The sequence below is a fragment of the Theobroma cacao genome, chromosome 6 (genome assembly GCF_000208745.1).
Source record: "Theobroma cacao cultivar B97-61/B2 chromosome 6, Criollo_cocoa_genome_V2, whole genome shotgun sequence".
Taxonomy (NCBI): Eukaryota; Viridiplantae; Streptophyta; class Magnoliopsida; order Malvales; family Malvaceae; genus Theobroma; species Theobroma cacao.
In genome coordinates, this window is record NC_030855.1 from 12,820,669 (window position 1) to 12,845,744 (window position 25,076).

At 33.2% G+C, this 25,076-nt stretch overlaps 2 protein-coding genes across 2 annotated transcripts; both read right to left on the reverse strand.

Moving 5' to 3' along the window:
• On the reverse strand, nt 9,369-10,274 carry LOC18595754 (NAC domain-containing protein 82). Its single transcript, XM_018122796.1, has one exon. It carries the CDS (start codon nt 10,272-10,274, stop codon nt 9,369-9,371), a length of 906 nt encoding a protein of 301 aa, XP_017978285.1.
• On the reverse strand, nt 12,153-17,655 carry LOC18595755 (biotin carboxyl carrier protein of acetyl-CoA carboxylase). Its single transcript, XM_007023841.2, has 9 exons — nt 17,361-17,655; nt 15,341-15,523; nt 14,113-14,192; nt 13,681-13,740; nt 13,284-13,526; nt 13,154-13,216; nt 12,746-12,814; nt 12,533-12,578; nt 12,153-12,435 (listed from the first exon to the last, which is right to left on the reverse strand). Exons 1-9 carry the CDS (start codon nt 17,368-17,370, stop codon nt 12,365-12,367), a joined length of 825 nt encoding a protein of 274 aa, XP_007023903.2. The 5' UTR covers nt 17,371-17,655; the 3' UTR covers nt 12,153-12,364.

The window sequence follows — 25,076 nt, forward strand, 5'->3', positions numbered from 1 at the left end:
TTGTGCAGCATGATCGAACCAAACACATTAGGTTAAGTATCATGCGCTTAGAGAAGTAGCCAAGGAGAATGAAATACTGCTTCAATATTGTCATACAGATGAAACAATTTGATGATATCCTGAGTAAGGACAGATTTGAGGCACTAAGGTCTAATTTGGGTGTTTACTAGGCTAAAGATCATGGGGGTATGTTGAAAAATGATCTTTAGCTGGTTAAACAGAAACTCTCTAACCGATTAAGAAGTATCGTTAACTGGTTAAAGCTTGAAGTGGTGGAAAACAAAAACTCTTCAATCGGTTAAGCAATATTGTTAACTGGTTAAAGTTTCGTTGGAAAAAAGAAATTGTGTTTGAAGAAAGCAACTGACAGGTGGCAAAATGACATTATTTTATAATTTATTTATTTTTTTGAAGTGTGAAGCGCTTGTCTAAAGTATCGTTTAGCAAGTGTTTTGTTTTTTTCTTCTTATTGTTCTTGTCATTTTGTAAGGCTGTTACACTATTTTTCTTTTTTTGTCTTTTTCCAAGTTGTTATTGAGCACAAATACCTATGCTTAGTCTCTTTGTGCTCAATTGGTTTTTTGTAGTTCTTAGGTCACATCTAAGTCAAGGAATAATTTTCCATGTCTGTAAGTGATTTGTATATTGAAAAAGAGAATGAAAATAGTGAGTCAATTCCCCAAAAATTTTTTTCTTCTTTTGCTCTGTTTCACCTACTTCCTCTTTAAAAATTTTCTTCACGTGTTTTTTCTGTGATATCTCTCAAAATCTTTGCAAACGGGAAATGATGGTATCGCATGATAGTGAGATTGAGAAGATGTTACCCATAGTTAGTTTTGGTTTTGGTATTAAATGGAATTCAACAATTTCTGTTTAGGAGAAAATTGAATTGATCAAAGAAGCTTTTAGAGATATTATAAAAATTGAAGATAAAAAGAAGAAAGAGAGAAAATGCTTATAAGGCAAAGGGAAAACTCCTAGAAGTTTTCTTATGTTTGCTAATTCTAACTTGATCGAGGGTCTGGGAGTAGTTGCAATGTGAATATTATTTGCAATATCCTACATGTTCTCTCAATATTGTTTAAAAGATAATCATCCCTGCAACCACCCGGAATACACATTACTATAACATTTTATTATTTATTTAATCACTAACTATATTAAAGTCTGTTTCTTTGTCACAATCCTACATGTAATGTTGTATTTATATTTGAAGATATTAGAGTTAAAGTTCCTAAATAATATTAGGATAGAGGTATTAATCTAAATAATATTTTCTCCCTTAAATTGAAAAAATAAATAAAGGAGTGGAACCAGTTGTCGTTAGCATGGATGAAGTCCTTATATAAGTATAGCTAAAATTGGTAGTTGTCAAGTTAAAAAATTGATGGTGCTTGCTGGGCTTTGACTAAAATTACATGATAACTACATTACATTTTTTTCTCAAAAAGAATTATCCTGCAATTTAATTTTAACAAAATTGTTAAAATATTTTATGAAGATACATTACAGTTGACAATAATGGAAAAAAGAAAAAAAAAAAAAAGGCAAAAGGCTTATTACATAATATGAAATACTTTATGAATTGATTCGCAGTTGCCCAAAGTCTTAATTTAAGTCATTTCCTAATAACAATTCAAATAACGTGTTTTGCCGTTATTGGTATTTATTAATAATTCAATTAAATTATACAATTTTTTAATTTTAAAAAAATCATATATTTTCTTTTTATATTATTATTTAAACTATTAGGTCCTATTTGATTCAAGAAAAATTTGAAGGAAAAGTAAAACAAAATTAAGAATTTTAATTTTTCCTTGTTCGGTTGATATGAAAATACGAGGAAAATTAATTTGAGAAAAACTTGAGAGAACATGACTTCTTCTCCCATAACAATTAAAAATGAAAAATGTTTTGTAAGAGAACATTTAGTCTTACATATAAGATTGTGTAACTAAGGAGAGAAATCTTTTGTAAGAGAAGGTTGTATACCTTATCTTAAATCAAACAGTTAATTTTATATTGGTTGAAAAATGGAATATGTGATTGCTTACTTTAGATGATGAAAATTAATATTTCTCTCATTTTCTCATGTTTTACCCATTTCATTTGCATGGAAAACTCATATCCATGACTTCTTTGAATTTTAGGTTTCAAAAAACATCTCAAATTCAAATCATTAACTATATTGAAGTCTCTTTGTCAAAATCCTGCAAGTAATGTTCCTTGTTTGATCTGTCCTAGTAACTCACAAGTCTTAAGATAAATACATTGACACTTTTCTCACCCAAAGGTCCATTGGGCCTTTGGCATTTTATGTTGCCTCAAACCAGTCAGGAAGGAACCTGCACAATAAAACTAATTTCATAGTTGTAACCAGTAACAATTCCAAATCACTCTATTCAATGCGGAAGCAAATAAAAAGAGTTTACCACTTTGATGTGCTACATTATGGAATTAATCATTTGCTGAATGCTGTTGCCAGAAAAAAAAAATCCAAGATCTCATTACCTTAAACAAATATCTGAAACAACAAAACTCTTAGCTTTCTCACATCAGTGAGCAATTTTATCTTCAGCAATTATAGAGATGTAGTCCTAAATAAACTCTAAGTAAACGCAATTATGGAGGTTCACACCGGTGAATCCTAAGAAGTAACTTAATTTGCCTCAAAAATTCACAATTATATCTTTGGCAGCTGCAAGTTACCAATGGATTTCCTAGTTAATGCAGCAAACGCAAACAATCTGTTCCACAAGTTTACAAAAGCATCCATGTATCAATAAAGACAACTAGCAGGCCACGGAAAGTAAGAACAAACATGTTGAATGGAAAAGTTTTTACTAGAAAAATTATAAGACAGCGGCAGTACGCTTTACATATCAATAAAAAATGCATCAATATATCTCCTATTCTCCTAACTCATATCTACTTACAAAATTTCCTAAGAAATAATATTCAAAACATCAAACTGTTTAAAGTATCATCTGCCCTACATGTGGCCAACAATGACATAATTTCATCATCAACAATAATGTCAGGAGACTCCAAGAACTCAAGATCATCATTGGCAATAGCCACTGGAGAATAATCTTCACTTTGTCCAGAAGAGAGCATTGCTGAAACACTATCATCAACCAAAACTTGAGAAGCCTCCATGGGTGTGAGAGACTTGTTTGCATCAAGAACCACCGAAGGAGAAGCTGCAAAATGACTTGATTCAGCCGGCGATCCAAGGCACTGGCTCTGAGGAAAACAGGGGCTAGCAGTACCAGTGAAGGTTGGTGTAGGCAAGTCCGTGGAATTAGAGACCTCCTTAATAACTTCCTCATCCTAAACCCTAATCCTCCTCTCTAAATGGTGCTCCATATTGGGCACCGTTTCTATGGCCTGGACCATCCTTGCAGAAGATAACACAAAGAACGGAAGCCTCCTGTACAATTCCCTTGTCAAGTCTGTATTCGTGCAGAACCTAATCTGTTCCCTCTCCTCGTGGGGCTTTCCCTCTATGGAAGACCAAAGTTTTAATACTCCCCACAACTTTGTCATTGTAACGAACAGGTCTGTCTTTTCTAGTGGTCTCCCAATACCCATAGGTAGTGGCACGATTGAACTTACTCCCTTTTCCATATTTCTTCTCCATAGGACAGAAAAAGTACCACTTGAGATCCCCAGTCCTTAGAAGAGACTTGTGTGGCAGATCCCACGGAGCATACTTATATATGTCAACCTCAGCAATAGCTTCAAAAGAAAACTTCTTCCCCAAAACCTTCCTCCTCAGATAGTATTGAAGAAGCTCAACGTCGGTAGGATGAAATCGAAATCCGGGAGGCAGTGAATTTTTCTCCATTGAACAAAACATATATGTCCCACAGTGACCAATGACGATAATATGTACTCTCGAGTAGTGAATAAACCCTATTTAGAACGTATCAGAATAAATCCCTAAGATCAAAATGAGTAAATCCCTGAATTCAAAAATCAAGAAACCCTAAGAATCAGACCAACAAAAAAATCAAAAAATGGAATGAGAAACCAACAATGAAGAAATTGCAAAGTAGAAACAGCAAGTGAAGAAGAAAAGAAGACAACTTACCGAAAGAGAAGAAGTCAATTGCGAATTGAAAGAGTGAGCTGAAAGTTGGAGGCAGAAAAAAGGAAGCCAATGGACTCCCTCGTTTATAAACGCGCCAGCTACTAACCGCATTGTGGAAGTAGCCGTTGCTCCATAGTTTTTCTTTTTTCTTTTTTCTCTTTTTGAATATTAACTTTTAAGCCTTGAGGAATTTATGGACAAAGGGCAATCACTTTCCAGTTAATTAGTAAATTATGTTTAATAATTATTCAATTCATGACATGTATGAAAGGATTAAAACTTCTTACCCAAGTGATAAGAGTTACTTGTCATTTTCTGTTAAAATAATCATATTTATTTATTCATTATTTTTTAAAATTTTTATTATAAATATTTTTAATTATCATCAATGTTATTAAATTTTTTTTTATGAATATCATTCAACTAAACTCTTATTCAAAATCTAACCATGCACAAGCTGTAGTATCCCATTACAAAATAAGCGTTGAAATGGATCGATTATATATATCTTATGAAAAATCCATTAAGGCTATGTAAGTAGAGTGAGAGGAATGAGCAATTGTACATTTATTCCTTCTTCCCTTCAGCAGCGTACAGTGCTTTAGATTCTTCAACATCATCGTAGCTGCCAAGAAATGTTGGACATAATCATCAGCGTTCAGTGTATCTTTGTTATAAATATATAAAAAATTTAATTAAATCGAATGAATGAATAATAATTATTTAATTTGTAAATTGAATGAATTTCATAATAACTATTTTTAATTTTAATAGTATTGAATAATTTATTTAATATTATGAATTGTCTTTTTATCAATGAAATGGACTTTATATTTTATATATAATTACTATTCAAAATAAATAAAAATAAACATTTACGAATAATGTAAAATATGGATCTTTTAACACAAATATTGGGCCAAAAGCAAACAACATATCAGTTTAAAGCAAGCAATTTTATATTAGCTATAATAAATTATACGTACAAACACTAAAGTCCTAAGTTATCATCCAATCACTGCACTGTTATGAACTTAAAAGTTGGTTCATGGCCTGAGACTTGTATGATAAACCCTGACAGAACCCCTGCACAGTTTTGAAGCCTATGCATGCGCAGATTTGATGTGTACCTTCTGTGCTTGCGTTGTGTGTTACAAAAGGGTTAATTATACTTTGAATTTGTTAGATCTTAATGCAGTTTGTGTAATACATTTCAAGTCGCTGAATTTCAAGCTTTCTGAGTTCCCTTTTCTTAGTTGTTCCTGAGTTAAGTTTACTGCTCTTCATTTACTGTTTGCAAACCAGTTTTATGCATTGAATGTCATTGCTTTAAGTTGTTCTTTCATTCACAACAAACTCATCTTTAGAACACACTAGTTTGTCCAAAGCTTTGCATTAGTTTTTTGATCTGTTTGCACATGATTAGGATTCAGACAGATTCACTGCAGTAAACTGAATGACCAAGCATACCCTTGAGACTTTTGTTGCTGCTAATTATAATCTGTTGGTGATGGAACCTGATACAATTGTGGGGATACTGACTATGTTAATATGAATTATCTCAGAATCTCAAACATTGGTTACAGATTTCCTTACTTTGAAAACATAGATGAATTCCTAAGGTAACTCTGAGATATCTCACTTAGAGATTGACATACATATGCTATAAATTCCAAAATACTTTTGACAAGATATTGAATTTCCTACATGATCTAAATGATAATAAGTTGCAAATTAACAAGTACAGCAGGTATTTTTGTTTTTCCACTGGAGCTGTTGCGCTTCATTAGCTTTTCCTAAAAGCTTTCTCGCATACTAGTGATTGTATCAATAGCATTCATGTATAAGATCCTCACAAAACACAATCATTGTTGCTTAAACAAGAGAAAATAGAACAAAAAGATAAATTGGAAAATCAAGATAACTAAATCCAAGACTACCTATTGAGGCTAAGATTTTCCTAATGCAAATATTTGGAAACTGGAACAACTACCATTTCAGATATATATACAATGATGGCAAGAATTTGAATATCAATATTTGAGACACAAGTCAGAGTCAACTTCCTTAATCTTAGAAGAGTTTGATTTCCAGCTATCAGTTTTCTCTAATAGTCTGTTGGACAGTAATCTAACATTCTTCACTTGTATGAAGGGGTAGGCAGAGTGGTCATGTCTTCAATCCAATCGGCATAGATATCGCATAGCTTCACAATTTCTTTGCGCTTTAATGACCCCTTCGTTTCTTGCAGTTGCTGCTTGATATGATTCCCAATACCATTCCCGTTTTTATGAACGTCCTTCCAAGCAAAAGTTGGTACACTCCAAGATTCTAATGCAAAATGGCCATGAAGCTTCTGTAGTTCTGCAAATGAAAACAACAACTAACATCAGGAAAATGGAAATCCGTAAATTAGATCCATCAAACTAGCAAATTCTTCTCAAAGCTTTAAATTTGATGTTCAATGATAAGAATTTGTTAAATATATTAAACCTATTCAATGACTATATTTATTCATATCAAAGATGATCCAAACATATTCCATTCAATCCCACAAAGAGTAATTATAATTTATTTTGCTCTAGGTCTCCACATCAAATACTGAGGCAAAAGAAATTAAGAGCCAAACGAGATTTATTTAGATTGGCTGGCAGAAACATTATTGTTTCTGAATCCTAAAAGAATTAGCTGCTTTCCAAAGACTAATTTATCTACAACAGTGGAGCCAATGAAAGAAATCAAATTCTAGATCTGTTTCATGGGTTATAAGCAGAATCCAAATGTCTACAAACCCATTGTGGCATTTCAAGTAGAAGCAAATTATATGGTGTTTGCTCAGGATTGAATGAAAAACATATGGCACGTGAATCCTCATTCCTCATTATCCTAGCAATCAATACGTGATCTCTAATGGTCCATGTTCAGAATTCAGAATTAGGCTAAGAGGAACTGTTATTAGAAAAGATAGCATGGTATGCATTAAAATGCCATAAGAAAATTATTAAAACATGACAACTAGAATTCAAGGAAGTAACCAAACTAAGAATGCTTGAATACCTGTTTCTCCATGAGCATAGCAACACGCCTTGCCATATGCGCAGCCTCCAGTCATCTTCCAGTTATTGCATAGCTTAGTTTCCACGATGCTTGCTTTGGAACCCCCTCATTACCAACACTCAAAGAACCAACAGAACCCTTGCAATCCAATTCACCAGACCCTCTATTTTGACTGACTGGACCAGCACCAGGCACAATGTTTATCATGGAAATGTCCCGAAATTTATCAGGAATCACATGAAGAAACCGACACCTACCGCCATAACTACAATTTCTCCCATTACAGAACATTCTACAAAGTTTTTTTGAGTCATCAGCAAACTCTTTCCACTTGGGCCCACATTGCCTGGCCTTAAAACTACCACTGGCTACTTCTTCCATTGCGACAAGAATGCTTGGATTCGCGAAAAAATTTTCACAAATTCTACGTTTCTTGAATGAAGGGTATTCAATGAGACACGAGGTTTCGATGTCTTTACCCTGAATTGGATGTTGAGGCCACCATTGAAGCATGGGTTCGTTGGCATCTCTGGAAATGTTCATGTTGTAATTTGATAACATGAAACCAACTCTGTTTCAATGTCCGATTTGTACAACTTTTGTTTGAGTAGTAAAAGATATTAAAATCCCAAATGGAAGACAACAAACAAAAAACCCCCAAAATCAACCCATGGCTTTGATAATTGATTTCTGAACCACCAAAAGAATTTAAAAGCCTAAAACCACACCAAAGCCTAACCCTTGCAAGAAGAAGCATTTTGAGACTTCGAGCATGAAATGATCATTAGGAGAATCATGCAAAATGACACCCCAAGGCTATTTTTGTTCTTTTTTTTCTCCCTTCAAAAAGAGAAAAAATAGGGATTTTACCTTTTTCTTTTTCCTTTAATGGTAACTTGCTATTTTTTTAGAATTTATGGAAATGGAATCTAATAATCATCATTATTCCATATATTAATTGAACAAATTCATATCAAATTGAACAATATAATGAACTTATAAGGCCCAGAACCGAAATTTTAACAAATTCATAAAAGTTCTGTTTTTCACTCTAAAAGTTATTAAATGCTTTAGTTTAAGGAATTCTCTTTGGAATAAGTTTTCATATTTTTAAAAAAATTACTTTATGTGTTGCACATGAATTATTTAACACGTAATATTATATTTGTTTATGTAAAATTTTTAATTTTTTAATAATAAAAATTATAAATAAAATAATCATTTATAATGTATAACATAGATATTGCACAGATAATTAATATAAGAAATCATTAAACTAAATTTGGTTTCTTTAATTTTGATAATATTCTTTTAAACTCACGTTTACTTAGATGGTTTTTATGTTTTAGGAAGGGGATTTAGCATATTATATTTTTCTTTTAATATGAGTTTTAAATTTTCAATGATTTGTAACAATCTATAATCTTTTATGAAAACAATTTATAATTGAACTAATAATTAACAGCAGTTTGATTGTTATGTTTTAACTCATTGGTAAAGTATCAAATATAATCTTTGGCCACTAGACTGGCCTTGTAAGTATGTACGTTGACATTCTTTTGAACCCAATCATTTTCCATGTTCTTCACACATCCTTTCTCTTCTCTCTTTCTAGTTTGTCCTACTCAAACTTAACAGACCCAAACACCATCTCAGATTTCTCACACTCTCTCTCCTTCTCAAACATCGAAACCCCAAACCATCTCACCACATCCTCAAATTTCAACAGCATCATCATTTTCTTTTTCAATTCTGTTAATTAATTGAGATTTTTCAGTCAGAATTGTCAAATTTGTGGATATTTTGTTTGTTAGCGGTTCACTGTTAGTCAATGAGTTTGTGGTAGTTGCAGTGGATGGTGGCATTGATAATTTCCCATGTATCAGTCAAGACAATTAGCTTGCCACAGAGAGTAAGAATAAACATGTTGAATGGCTAACTGAAGCAAACTTAATAGAAACAAATTCAGACACAGAATACATATAATCAACACAGAAATCTCATCAACTAAAGTAAGTAACAACCTCTGCTTTTTTCTTACTAAAACAAACAACATTACAACATCTTCTCCATATATTTATTGAATGCTAAAGTTTTTATTAGAAAGAATTATAAGACAGCTGCAGTACGCTTTACATATCAATCAAAAATGCATGAATATATCTCCTATTCTCGTAACTCCTATCTACTTTCAAAATTTCCTAAGTAATAACATTCACAACATCAAACTGTTTAAAGTATCATCTTCCCTAAATGTGGCCAACAATGACATAATTTCATCATCAACAGCAATGTCAGGAGACTCCAAGAACTCAAGATCATCATTGGCAATAGCCACTGGAGAATAATCTTCACTTTGGCCAGCAGACAGCATTGCCGAAATACTATCATCAACTAAAACTTGAGAAGCCTCCATGGATGTGAGAGACTTGTCTGCATCAAGAACCACTGAAGGAGAAGCTGCAAAATGACTTGATTCAGCTGGTGATCCAAGGCATTGGCTCTGAGGAAAACAGGGGCTAGCAGTAGTGAAGGTTGGTGTAGGCAAGTCCGTGGAATTAAAGACCTCCTTAATAACTTCCTCATCATCGGTCCAGTCCTCCTCTCTAAATGGTGCTCCATATTGGGCACCGTTTCTATGGCCTGGACCATCCTTACAGAAGATAACACAAAGAACGTAATCATCCTGTACAACTCCCTCGTCAAGTAGATGTTCATCTTCCAGTCTGTATTCGTGCAGAACCCAATCTGTTCGGTCTCCTCGTGGGGCTTTCCCTCTGTGGAAGACCAAAGTTCTAATACTCCCCACAACTTTGTCATTGTAACGAACAGGTCTGTCTTTCCCAGTGGTCTTCCAATACCCATAGGCAGTGGCACGATTGAACCTACTCCCTTTTCCATATTTCTTCTTCATTGGACAGAAAAAGTACCACTTGAGATCCCCAATCCTTAAAAGAGACTTGTGCGGCAGATCCCAAGGAGCATACTTGTATATGTCAACCTCGGCAATAGCTTCAAAAGAAAACTTCTTCCCCAAAACCTTCCTCCTCAGATAGTATTGAAGAAGCTCAACGTCGGTGGGATGAAACCGAAATCCAGGAGCCAGTGAATTTTTCTCCATTGAACAAAAAATATATGTCCCACAGTGACCAATGACGATGATATGTACTCTCGCGTAGTGAATAAACCCTGTTTGGAACGTATCAGAAAACTCAGTATCAAACAAGAAAGGAAGCTTAAACAAAACCCTTAAGTGGTAGGAAAGAAAATGAGAGCTGAAACAGACAAGAAACCAACAATCAAAACAAATAAATCCCTAAATTCAAAATCAAGAAACCCTAAGAATCAGACCAACAATGAAGAAATTGCAAAGTAGAAACAGCAAGTGACGAAGACAACTTACCGAAAGAGAAGAAGGCAATTGAGGAGCGAAACTGAGGAATAGAAATTGAGAGAGTGAGCTGAAAATTAGAGTTAGAAGAAAGGAAGAAGACTCCCTCTCGTTTATATACGCGCCAACAGCTAACCGCCTTATGGAACTAGCCGTTGCCCCTTAATTTTCCTTTTTCTTTTCTTTTTTTTTTAATTTTAACTTTTAAGCCTGAAGAAATTTAATTATTCAATTCATGACATATATGAAAGGATTAAAATTTCTTACCCAAGTGATAAGATACTTGTCATTTTCTGTTAGAATAGTCATATTTATTCATTTTTTAAAACTTTTTATTATAAATATTTTTATCATCAATGTTATTAAAATTTATCTAATTTTTAAATTAATAAAAATTTTAATTACATCAAATGACTCTCATCAAAAATATTTTTATCATAAATATTTTTTTTGAATTTTAACTTTTAAGCCTTCAGGAATTTAATTACTTAATTATTGACATTTTAATAATTTAATAATTATTCAATTAATGAAATTTTGATAATTTAATAATTAGTAAATTTATGAAACCATTCTATTCTATTTTTGTAAGAAATAAGTCCATAAAACAACCCATAAACTTTTATTGGCTAAGTTTCTCTCTTTTTCTTTTTTTCCCCTTCCTCTCCGTTTATGAAACGATTTTGTTCTATTTCTTAACAGGATAATCTATAATCTGTCTACATCTCCTTCCCCCAAGTCCAAAAAATAAAAATAAAAATCTATCTACAATTTATAATATATATGTAATTACAAGATTTTGAAAAAAAAAATTTATTAACAAAAGTAATCATATTTATTCATTATATTTTTAAAATTTTCATTTTAAATATTTTTGTCATTAATATTATTAAAATTTATCTAATTCTTAAAAATATATATATTCTACTTAAATCAAATGACTTTCATTAAAATATTTTTTATTAAAAATATGAATCAAACTTATCTAATTTTGTAAATAAGAATTTTAATTATATTAAATGAATTTCATTAAAAAATGTTAGTTTAGGTCTAATATTTTTAAATAATTATATTATAGTAAATTATCTTTTATTTATAAAAAATTAAATTTATATTTTTATATAGAGTTATTATTCAAAAATAAATAAAAAATAAATAGATATGTGTAATAAATGCTAGCAATATAGGTCTTTTAACACAAATGTCGCGCCAACGGGCAACACCATGTCCGTTTAAGCACATAACACATTTTTGTTTCCCAGCAATGGCTTTCAGTGTAAAGCAAGCAATTTCATATTACCTATAACATATCATACGTACAAACAATACAAGTCCTACCTTTAAATCCAACCACTGCACTGTCATGAATTTAAAAGTGGAAATTCGTGGAGGCTAGGTAGCTTCAATCGATTGCTTTGTTCACCTCAAACATTTCAATCGATTAATTCGTTCGTCTCGAAAATAAGAGAGTTTGGATTCAAACACCTGCAGCCCCTTGTTAGTGCTATCCAAAATGTAAGCTAAGTGGAAACACTGCACATCTGCACCTCAACCTAGAGGTTGGAGTAGTCTATCTGCCCTCAAAATTTTAAAAAAAAAATAAAACAGTGAAAATCCAAAAGCAGATTGTCATAGAAGTTCTCGAGTTGCAATTTCCAATTACTTCAAAGCAGTTCCAAGACTATGAATTTTTATCAACACTAAATTTGCATAGAAGCCTCAAGTACTGCAATGCCGGAGGCATGTGTATTCGTTCCAGTAATAATGGTTAATAACACAAAGCATACATCTGTCACAAACTATAAGCACAACCATAAAATCTACTGGAGCTTCTTTATCCCGGGGAAAGAAGGGAGAAGTGCAATAAGTGCGTCACCATATCCTACTGGATCTGTCACGTTAAGCAAAATAAATAAGAATAAATAAATGACCAGGTGATACTGCAAAACATTGCAAACTGAAAATTACTGAAAGCGGACAAGACATACCACCATCGTCTCTTAGAATTTTGATGACCTCCCCAGATACGTCAGACTGGTAAAGGAATTTATTAGAATGAGAAAATAAAATCTAGATTGTTTGATCATATAAACATAAGTGAATAGTAAGTAGCAAGACACTAGCAGGGTGAAATCAACCCTCTTTTCCACCGGTCAACATACAATGACACATAATAATTCCCCATAAAATCAAGATCATACCTCAATTGGAATTTCACCACCTAGTTGTTCAATGTAGCAAAGCACTTGGCCCTCCTTCACTGTTTGTTTCTGTTGCATAAACAAAAATGTTACCAGCAGGGGTTGATCCGTTTGTTATGGAAACCAAATCAGAATATCTTAACAGAACCTCAAACATATGGAAAGCAAAACAGCATTTGAGAGTACAAGGGAACCAATGGGATACAATAGGCTTCATAATCAATGGTTTCACATATGTGTTTGTCTGGTGAAGATCAGACTTTGAAAAAAACAAAGAAACAGTAAAACCTCTTCAATGATATTGCCCAATTGAAAAACAGTGTCTCTTAGTAGTGGTGATCAAAGCAATCTATTATTTTGGCCCTTAAAATAAACAAATACACCAACCCAAATCTATTGAATTAGTACCTCTTTACACGATGGTGGAGCACGCTTCCCCTTTATGGTTCGAGATCTCCTGAAAAAACCTACCTGAACAATTTATCATCTTAGTGTTACGAGTTCAAACAAGAGAAGCCTTTAAATTTCAGGTCCTCACCTTTGGAGACTGAAGTATCACCAAACCTTCATCTGCAGCTTTATCAAGTAACAATTGGATTCTCCCAGAAGAAGAAAGTGGTTTGGTGATAGCTAAAGTAGGTGTAGAAACAGACCCATTTGAGTCAGGTGCTTCAACAGTTTTACTGGTGCTAACACTGACAGGAGGGGGACTTGGTATGGCAGGTGGAGGTTCACTTTTTCCTGCTAAGTCCCTCATTATATATAGCCGAAATCCACCAAGCTAACAAATGGAGAAAAAGCAGAAGGCTTAAAATTTTGATAATACAGAAAAGATCACATCTGCAATCCCTTCATATACAGAACTAAATAATGCAAATAGAAAAACTATTCAAGTTATCGAAAACTTTACAAGACAAGAATTCAAAGCCACTTACTTTTAGTTCAAACTCTGCAACTGAAGTCGTATCGCATATATCTCTTACCAGAGATTCCACCTGCAGTTAGAAATTGCAAACAACCAACTTCTAAGAAATAAGCTAAAAGTATGTTTGTTCATATATTTATTAAAAGAAGTCCATATGCAGGCAATATTGAATTATTTATAAAAATTCAAATTATGAGTACATAAAAAAAAAACAAATCAATTGCTCCATTTTCTCTAATTTCTATCTAAAGTTTGTTCACAGCTGCTTAAAACATAGTTAAAACAGCTATGCAGGAATTAGTTCATCAACTAACCAGTAAACTTCAAAGATCTATGGGTCAAAGTATTCTTATTTTATAGGCAAAAAGAAATAGCAATGATAAATTTTGTGTAACATATGTGCTTGCATTAATGATTTAAATGAACAATTATATGAACTCACCCCAGATGAATTTGGAATAAGCTGGCTAGTCAAACCAGACATTTTAGTCTCTTCAAAATCATCTGCTAAATTTGTAGTAGCTGCAAGTCAGAAACCAAAAAGATTTAGATATAAGCTATGGATTGACAGAAACAAATAAGACTCTGCTCCTAATCTTCAACTTTCACACATTATATATAAATTGAAAACAAAGCAAGAAATTGCATATAATCACATTCTCAAAAACCCAATTTAGTTTATTAAAATCAAAAGCAAAAACAAAGATGATGGTGAGACTTCAAATATTCAAATTTACAAGACTTTAATCGATGGGGTATTTCCTTTCCAAGTATGACCATTGGTTACCCTGAGATAAGCCAGCAAATAAAGTGAAAAAAGACCAGAAACAATCTGGAAAAAGATATTTTCTCCCAATGAGTAGCATGTGCATCAACCTTAAAGAAATTGGATTATGCAGTTGAGAGGCAAATAGATTGCACCATTATATGAAATTATTACTAAGACAAACATGCTTCAACAGTTACAAGGGTTCTTTTCTTTCCCTCCTTACCCCAGGGTATTTCATTTCCTACTTCTATTTTTCTCCCAAATCCTCACAGCACAGTGACAGTTGACTGACTCTAAATTGCAGAGACACTAGAGACTGATCCCTATTTCAACAAATTTGAGTGGAAAATAGAACCAGAAAAAAGAGATGAAGTGAATATTATCAACTTGAGCCATAGAGACTGTCATTCAATCGCAGTATTCAGCTCAAAAGTAAATAAACAAAAAACTACTTTTATATTTATGTACTACTGCACTGTGTGAGTGTGTGTATCCATTTGTTAGAGACATGCACACACTACTGTGCATAAATAGATAAATATACGAGTCATGTACCAAAGAAATATCAAAGACATTAAGGAAAGATTAGTCTATAAAGTAATCTAAGGGTAAAAGTCTACTAAATCTGAAATGAGCAGAAGAATATAGAATATGTCTTCATGAGACTGCTATAATGTGAAATGTATTTCTTTAAGAATCAGAAGAACATTTATCATGGACACAATAGTTCGTTGTCTGAACTTGCTATACCACAATATCTTACTGCACAATGCGTAAAGAAGATCGAGCACATATCATTGTATTTATCCCTTGACATTGATATGCAATAATTGATCTTGACTGGATAATTGACTGGAAATAAGAAAATTTAAAGTGAGTTGTATCAGCAAAAAGCACTTACCCAGGGTTTGCAAAGTTGGACCACAACCAATGTTGAATGTCTTTTCTGAGCGTCTAACCAGGCCAGCATATTGCATTGTTCTTTTCCTTGTCCATATTCTTACATTATTCAGTTTTGAATTATCAACTCTTGCTTTTCCAAAGCTCAACTTTGGAACTTTAATATTTGGAGCTCCTATGCCACCTGTAGTAAGAGAAAGTTACCCATGACTAAAGCACATTATCTGAAACACACACACACATTCCTAAATTGATGATAAAATGATTAATTGCTTAAAAACTTTATTAAGTGTTTTTTTTTTAAAAAAAGGGCTGTGTCAAAAACTTTATTGAGTCTATGGGAAAGAAATCAGAGCAGTCATGTCAGATTAACAATGAGTCCAAAACAAAGTTCTGGAATTTAAGAATATGAATGCACACATAAAAATCAATATTCAACAACTTGAAAATGAAAAAGAGAAGTACAAGGATAAAAAAGCATTATAATAATTTTTCAAATTCTCTACTACAACAATCAATATACTAACTTTTCATTTTCCAAAATGTTAAAGAAAGATATGCCAATGATGAATAAAGTATGAAGCATCTATCATGTATGACGCATTTCTAAGGTCTGATCTATGGGTTACAACTCAATGCAAAGAATGAAAGGCACCAGTTTTTACACACAACACATCTAATGGCACTGTAAGGTTTGCATTTTGTAATGTAAGTAAAGATAAATTACAATACTGCAACCAATTTCATAGTTTTATCTGTCAACATGTGGTGGCGAAACAGTAGCTATTGAACATGTTGGGTTCACCCTGCCTGGGGTGTGCATGTCAGAATCAAAGTACAAAAGTAAAAATAGACAGGTTTCTCCACACTGCATAAGAGTATGCATCTATTTTTGTTGCCTGCAACCGATAGAAGATGCTAATTCGAGTCTTACAACAGTGCATGCATCACAAGATGCACGTGAGCCAAAACCCTCTGAAGAGAGAAGAAAGACTATAGAAATTAGAAGCTTTACATTTGTCCCAAAAGTTGAGACAACAGAACATGGTAGATGAACTCAGCTTCTATAAATGTCTAATGCTATTGCTATGATAAATTGTACCATCTAATGTATCTACATACTGCATCAGAAGACAACAATTAGATTGACCTTCTCTACAACAATTACTTAACATTTAGAGTCTATAAAAAGAGAAAAAAGAAAAAGAAAAGACAAGTGGATACACATATGTCAGTCTTTTCAATAAAACTTAGACATGGGTTATAAATTTAATGAAATTGGCAAGAAAAGATTACATTAAATGTTATCGCACTGATATCAAGAATGAAACAGCAACACCATAAATTATACAGCAGACAAAACCACAAGTGAAATCATAACTTTTAAAAAAGTTCTAAGGCTAGCTACACCAACAAGGATGAGAACACTGTTCCATCCAAATTATGCATTAACACTATTTTATAAGAATAATCGTACAGAATGCGCCACCTATGTTTACCTAAGCAAGTTTTTTGTTTAGTAAGTTTTGGGGTTTTTTCCTTTTAAAGAGAGTCTAGAATAAGTAACAGCCAGAATTCCAATAATCATACTAAACCAGAGCCAAAGTGAAGATTTTGTAATCAGAGCCAAATAAAGAAGGTTGAAACTAATATGCATGCTAAAATCACAAAATCCAATTCAGATTGCAATCAATATTGGATTTTGACAATATGAGGAACCAACAGGGAAAGCACAACTGACAACACACTAACAATCTACAGCTTTACCACAATGCTTATGCATTTAAGGAACAAAACCCTATTCCAAGGGATCCCAGTCTCTCAACAAAACAAAAAACAAACATACCAAATAACCCTTCCCCCTCTATGCAACTAATTCAAGAACCAAGCCACGAAACAAAGTAAAATCTAGCATCTTTACACACCCAAACTTCAAAATAACCAAAAACCCATACAAAATCTTAACCTACTTAACCTCAAAAAATACATAGAAGGTTAGAAAAAGAAAGTGAGATACTCACATGAAGCCATGGAAAAGCACAGAATATTTTATTTTTCTTTCCGAGGACCAAATTGAAGAACTCTGAAGAATATGAAGAACACCAAGGAAAGAGTGGAAGAGAAAAGCAAATGAAAAAACGTGTGGGTAAATGGGAATGGCCTGTCAAACGTTAAACCCCATGAAGGAAATTTCAGCAGCACGTTTCCAGAGTAACTAAAACAGAACAGCAGAGGCCACTAGAACCAGAAACAGTGAGACACCCGTTACCAGACTTCCTTGGCAACTCCACTTAGCCAAAGGACGTGAATAAAGCCAAGTACAGAATCATACAGCTGGAATGTGTTTTTTCTTTTTTTTATTAGAAGAAAATTGGACATTTCTCTTGTTTGGAAAAAATATTATATCATTTCTAAAATTAGATAAAAATACATTTATATAAAAAATGATGCTATATGTGAAAAAAATAATGTTAAATAAAAATATAATTACTATTTCAAGGATATAAAAAGGATTTTTCAAACAAATAAGATAAAATCTATTTTGCCTAAACTTGCAAGAGCTTTTTGTATTTTAGCTTTGATTTTTTTTTTATGTTTCTAAGTTTATGATTAGATATGGAAAGGGTCCAAAAAATTCCTTTATAGTCCTTTTATGATGACGGATTTAACTAAAAAATTGGAAAGCATTTTCTTCCACCATCCTATTGGCCCATGCCGATAGAATAAAATTTTTTTTTTATGAAAGTCATATAATGTAATTAAAATTCTTATTTACAAAGTGAATAAATTTTATTAATATTTATATTTAAAAATAATTTTAATGAATATCATTCTATACATATAGAATTTTTATATATTTATAAACAAAATAAATTTTATTAGTATTTATAATAAAAAATTATTAAAATGATAATTTAAAAATATAATGAACAAATATAATCGTCTTCATTAATAATTAAATTTTCAACAATCATACTTTATATTATTTATAAATTATTAGATAATAAGGTAAACCATAATGAATTTTTTGAAAATTACTTACCATTACCATCAATTGTTGTGTTCCCTACAAGTAATATATGTAAATGCATGACATGATGATAAGTTTTTTAAATGTAATGTGTGTGGATATATATATATATATATATATTCAATGTATTTTGAATTATCATTCTTATTTTTATGACCCATAAATTTCATTTTAAATAATAAAATCTTATTTGGTTGGACTTTCACAAATGAAGAAGATATTGCAAATCAATTAGACAATGATTGAGTGACAGATCGCTCTCAATTTGAAAACCATTGGGTAGCTTTGCTTCGTCTTTGGTACTTAATTTTTATTGATAAATAATTGCACCTTCACCGATTAAAAAACTTTTTAATTCAATTTTTTTTTTAGTTATAATTGAGATAAGAATCCTAGTGATGAGATTATTTTTCTTTAAAATTAATCTATTTCTATTTCTAAATGAATGCCCTAAAATCACTTATAAACTAAAATCTCATTTATTTATTAGTTGTGGATCATGAAATTCTATTTATTGGCTATCAAACGTGCAAGTCTCCTATCGAGGAAGGTTGCCTAACTCACCTTCTAAGTGCGGAGAACCCAAGACGAGCCTGGGACGTTGTTTCTTAGACAGCTTGACAAGTTGAGGGAGTCCTTAGACAATTACTTGACTCATGGGCCTTTTTTATGGTAATTTTTGGACAATATTTTGTTATCCAGTCCATGTATGGGGAAGGCCCAAATGCTATCAAAGTAATTGTTTAGCTCGTCATCCCTAAGCCAACAAGCAAATGTGAACAAAACAGCAGAGCAGATACCATTCTGGTTGCTTATTGGTGATCCAATTATTTTTTGCACATATGAGGAGCAATGGTGAATTTACGATTTTACATAAAGAGTAATTACAAAATAATTATAATAATATTATATATAAAATTTTATACATATAATAATAAGAATAACAATTAAAAATTGAGAGGTGACGGTCATCACCATCTGTCACTACCTTGACTCTCATCCTAGAGGTAAAAAGGTAACAACTGATAAGTCAAAGTTTTAGTTGCTAGGTGATCAAACTATAGTAGTATATTCTTGTTTTCATATAATTTAGTTTGCAAATCCATTCAAAATATGTTTCTCAAGGGTTTGAAAATTAAGGGGGCAGGTTACTACTTTGCTGTTGTTGATCCTATTAACTTTTACAAGATTATGGTTTTGGAAGTGTATATTATTTGTTGTTTCAAGACGTCATTAGTACAAGCTAGGTGCCATTTGGTAGCATAAATAGTCAAAGAATTTCCTCATATAAATCTTTTATAATTATATCCTTAGTAGGGTATTATTCATCATAAAAAATATAGGGTACAGTATCATATATATATATATATATATATATATTATATTCATTTAATTTTTTTGCTAAACTTAAATATTTATGAAGTGATCGATAAGTTAAAAAAACTATCAAGCAAACTCAATAAAATACAAAAAAAAAAAAAACCGATAAAAACCGTCTAAACGTAAAACTAGAGAGCCAACATCAACAAACAAACTAAAATACAAAGATGAAGCAGAAAACATTAATGTTCTCATTCCACGCCACTGCTCTCGTTCAAAACTATCATCAAACATAAAATATCTCTAGTCTGTCAATACCGAACTTGACTAAAGAATCCTAGAAAAAAATTAGGTTCTAGATTAACATATGCAGGAATGTAATTAGTCTTCCTTAGCCTGTCAATTTCACTAAAACAATCAAAAAAATAAATTTCCCAAACTATAAGAAGATAAAGAGAAGACATGAAAAACAGTTTTAACTGCCATTAGCTCTACATAATTCGATTCTTGGACATCTAATAATCCCAGAAAAAAAATGTTAGGAAATTGCAGAATTGTCTCTAAAGAATTACCCAAGATCTAACCCAATCAATAGAATAAAGAAAGAAAGAAATCAAACACACCCACAAGAACATAAGAATTTACGTGGTTCGGTCTTTTTATGACCTACGTCCACGGGCACAGCAATAGAGAAAAATTCACTAAGAGAAAAATCAAGAAATTACAAGAACAGTCTCAAACTCATAACCCTTATCCCACGTACACCTAAATCACTCTCTCTAAATCTAGGTGATCCACTATTCTTTAACTCATAGAGTCATTTTATAGTGCCAAATACAATAACCTTATCCTAATATAATTAGGAATCTTATCCTAATAGAATTAGGAATTGTTATTCTAGTCTAACTAGATTTAAAGACTATTTTATAAGGTATACTAATTTAATTAGAATTAAACAATCCTAATTAAATCACAATTCAAGACTATCCTAACAAATCTCCACCTTAGGCTTGAATTCACCAAGCTCCACCTTACGAACCAATCTCTGTCGACACCGCCACTGCCCCAATGGGCCTCAAGCACTACGAACACCGATCAAGTCCAAGCAATGCTTGAACTTTATCCCAGAAACTGACTTAGTTAGCATATCTGCCGGATTTTCATCTGTAGCTATTTTCTTTACTACAATCTCACCTTTAGAAATAATCTCTCGAACGAAGTTACATTTGACTTGGATGTGTTTGGTTTTCTCATGGAACATTTGATTTTTAGTCAAGTTTATGACACTTTGACTATCACAAAACACAACTGTTTGTGTTTGTTCAAAACCCAGATCACTAACCAAGCCTTTAAGCCATAAAGCCTCCTTCACTGCCTCGGTCACAGCCATATATTCGGCTTCAGTTGTAGACAAAGCAACGGTTGATTGAAGAACTGCTTTCCAACTGATTGCAGACCCTGAGAGAGTGAACACATACCCCGTTTGAGATCTTCTACTATCTAGGTCACCAGCAAAATCTGAATCGGAGAAGCCAACCACATTACAACTAGTGTTTGCACCTCCTTCATATACTAAGCCAATATCTATAGTGCCTTTTAAATATCGAAAGATCCACTTCACAGCTTGCCAATGTCATTTTCCTGGTTTATCCATGAATCTACTAACCATACTAACAGCATGTGAAATATCAGGCCCAGTACATACCATAGCATACATAATGCTACCCACTGCATTAGCATAAGGAACACGAGTCATGTACTCCTTCTCATCCTCCGTTTGTGGTGATAAACCAGTTGAAAGTTTTAGGTGTAGTCCCAATGGAGTAGTCACAGACTTAGCATCTTGCATTCCAAAACGTTCTAGTACCTTTTGAATGTATTTCTTTTGTGACAAACATAATCTCGATGCTCGTCTATCTCTGACAATTTCCATACCCAATATTTTCTTTGCATCACCTAAGTCTTTCATCTCAAACTCACCACTAAGCTGCTCCTTTAAAACATCAATGTCTGACATACTTTTGGCGGCAATAAGCATGTCATCCACATACAACAACAAATAGATAAACGAATCATCTGGAAGCCTTTTATAATAGACACAACCATCATGTACACTTTTAGTGTACCCTTGTGCCTCCATGAACATATCAAACCTTTTATACCATTGCCTAGGAGATTGTTTTAGGCCATATAATGACTTTTTAAGTAAGCATACACAATCTTCCATACCTGGAACAACGAATCCCTCAGGTTGTTGCATGTAGATCCGCTCTTCAAACTCACCATGTAAAAACGCTGTTTTGACATCAAGTTGCTCCAACTCAAAGTTAAAATATGCCACTATAGCAAGCAACACGCGGATTGAACTATGCCTCACGACAGGAGAGAATACTTCATTATAGTCAATTCCCTCTCTTTGTGCATACCCTTTTGCCACAAGTCGTGCTTTAAATCTAGCATTTTCAACCCCTAGGATCCTTTCCTTTTTCTTGAAGACCCATTTGTATCCCACAACTTTTTGGCCTTTAGGTGGTTTCAGAAGCTCCCATGTTTGATTTCGATGTAAAGACTTAATATCCTCATTCATAGTAGTTAGCCACTAAGAAGATTGAATAAAAGTAATTGCTTCATGATAAGAGTAAGGCTCATTAGTCTCTACTTCTTCCGCCACAGATAAAACATAAGAATCAAAATCACGCTCCACACAAGTAACAAAATCATCAAACTTCTGAGGAGCTTTTGAAATCCTTCTAGATCTGTTTGTAGCAATGCTTCGTTGTTGTATATGAGATACTGATTCTTGTTCCTCTTGTGATTCATTTTGTATTTCACTATCATCTTACACTGTCCCAAGAGCATTGATTTCAAGCTCCACCTGCTTGTCCACTTCTTGGTCTGATGAGATTACAATTCTAGACTTTATCCCATGAAGTAATGCAGACTCGTCAAAGGTAACATCCTGACTTAACATAAACTTGGGGGATTTCGGATCAGTACACCACAGTCGATAACCTTTTACCCCAGATGCATAGCCTAGGAATATGCACTTCTTTGCCCTCGGCTCAAGCTTACCATCATTTACATGAGCATAAGCAGGACAACCAAATACTCTCAATATAGAGTAATCAGCGGGTTTACCTGACCAAACTTCCTCGGGAGTCTTTAATTCAATTGCAGTTGATGGAGACCGATTTACCAAGTAGCAAGCCATGTTGATAGCTTCTGTCCAGAATACTTTAGATAAACCAGCATTAGAAAGCATGCATCTTGCTCTTTCAACAAGTGTTCTATTCATCCGTTCTGCAATACCGTTTTGTTGTGGTGTTTTGATGACAGTGCGATGTCTAATGATTTCCTCATTCTTGCAGAATAGATCAAACTCACATTTGTAAAATTCCAAACCGTTATCTGTTCGAAAGCGCTTGATCCTTTTCCCTGTCTGCTTCTCGATCAATGCCTTCCATTGCAAAAAGGTGGTAAACACTTCACTTTTAGCCTTCAGAAAATACGTCCATACTTTTCTTGAAAAATCATCAATAAATGTTAACATGTATAATGATCCACCTTTTGAAGCCACAGGAGAAGGACTCCATAAATCTGAGTGGATGTAGTCTACTGTACTCTTTATTCGATGTGTAGCAATGCTAAATTTCACTCAGTGTTATTTGCCATAGATGCAATGTTCACAGAAATCTATCTTCCCAGTCTTTTGACCACATAGTAAACCACGCTTACTCAATTCTGTCATTCTTTTCTCACTCATATGACCTAATCTCATATGCCATAAACGTGTAACATCATCATCAGGATCATGGGATGAGACAACAGAAGTAGTTCCAATAATCGTACTTCCCACTAGACGATAAAAGCCACCGGATAACTTACCTTTCATGATAGTTAATGCTCCTTTAGATACCTTCAAGACACCATCTTGGCCACTATATTTGCAACCCTTCTTATCTAACAAACTCAAGGATATCAAATTCTTTTTCATGTTAGGTACATGTTTCACCTCAAGTGCCCTTACTATACCATCAAATCATCTTGATTCAATTGTGCCAATTCCACCAACTGAGAGAGAGAAATCATCTCCTAATTGTACAGTGCCCATATCAATAGATTGATAAGTTGTAAACCAATCACGCCTAGGACATATGTGGAAGCAACAAGCAGAATCTAAGATCCATGTATCCTTAAAGTTACCATTAGTAACTGCAGGAACATTATCAGCTTCCTCAAAAGTATCAAAATCAACTTCAACTACGTTTGCAGTATTTTCAGACTTATTGATCTTTTCATCGCCCTTGAATTTAGTACAGTCTTGATGAAAGTGACCTTTTTTACCACAGTTCCAATAAGTCTTTCCTCTTGATCTAGATTTGGATCTAGATTTACCTTTTCTGTCTAAGCCCTTCTCTTTACCTCTACCTCTATTTACAACCAAACCTTCTGCTTGATTTTCATTCCGAATACCACCAACTTTCTTCTTTAATTCCTTGGAATTTAAAGATGCCCTTACATCCTCGAGAGTGAGAGTGTCTCGGCCGTATAGTATAGTATCCACGAAGTTTTCATACGAAGGAGGCAAAGAACATAAAAGAATTAAGGCTAAGTTCTTCATTCTCAATTTTAACATCGATATTCCTTAAATCAAGAATAACTCTATTAAATTCATCAATGTGGGTATTAACGGACGTACCTTCACTCATTTTGAGAGTATACAATCGTTGCTTCATATAAGGCCGATTCGTCAGGGACTTGGTCATATAAATACTTTTGAGTTTAAACCACACTGCAGCAGCAGATTCTTCATCCGTGACTTCTCTTAGCACCTCATCAGACAAAGCAAGGAGAATAACACTATGTGCTTTTTCCATAAGGTCATCTTTCTCACTATCAGATAAATTCGAGGGAAGATGTTCTTTTCCCTTCAGTGCCTTCAACAGTCCTTGTTGCACTAGCAATGCGTGCATCTTAACACGCCACAGACTGAAATTGTTTCTTCTATTAAACTTTTCAATCTCATACTTGGTGGACGAAGTTGCCATAGCGAGATTCAGATTAACCCAAGACCTTGAAGCTCTGATTCCAGTTTGTTGGGAAATTGCGGGATTGTCTCTAAAGAATTGCCCAAGACCTAACCCAATCAATAGAATAAAGAAAGAAAGAAATCAAGCACAACCACAAGAATACAAGAATTTACGTGGTTCGACCTTTTGATGACCTACGTCCACGGGCACAACAACAGAGAAAAATTCACTAAGAGAAAAATCAGGAGATTACAAGAACAGTCTCAAACTCATAACCCTTATCCCACGTACACCTAAATCACTCTCTCTAAATCTAGGTGATAATTATTCTTTAACCCATAGGGTCCTTTTATAGT

Excerpts from the sequence above, each read along its gene's own strand:
- LOC18595755 (XM_007023841.2), bottom strand. Across the intron at positions 13,741-14,112 it reads TTATTCCAAATTCATCTGGG|GTGGAATCTCTGGTAAGAGA; the intron begins GTGAGTTCATAT and ends TTCTAACTGCAG. Across the intron at positions 13,217-13,283 it reads TGATACTTCAGTCTCCAAAG|GTAGGTTTTTTCAGGAGATC; the intron begins GTGAGGACCTGA and ends TAAATTGTTCAG.
- LOC18595754 (XM_018122796.1), bottom strand. The coding sequence starts at position 10,274 with ATGGAGAAAAATTCACTGGCTCCTGGATTTCGGTTTCATCCCACCGAC.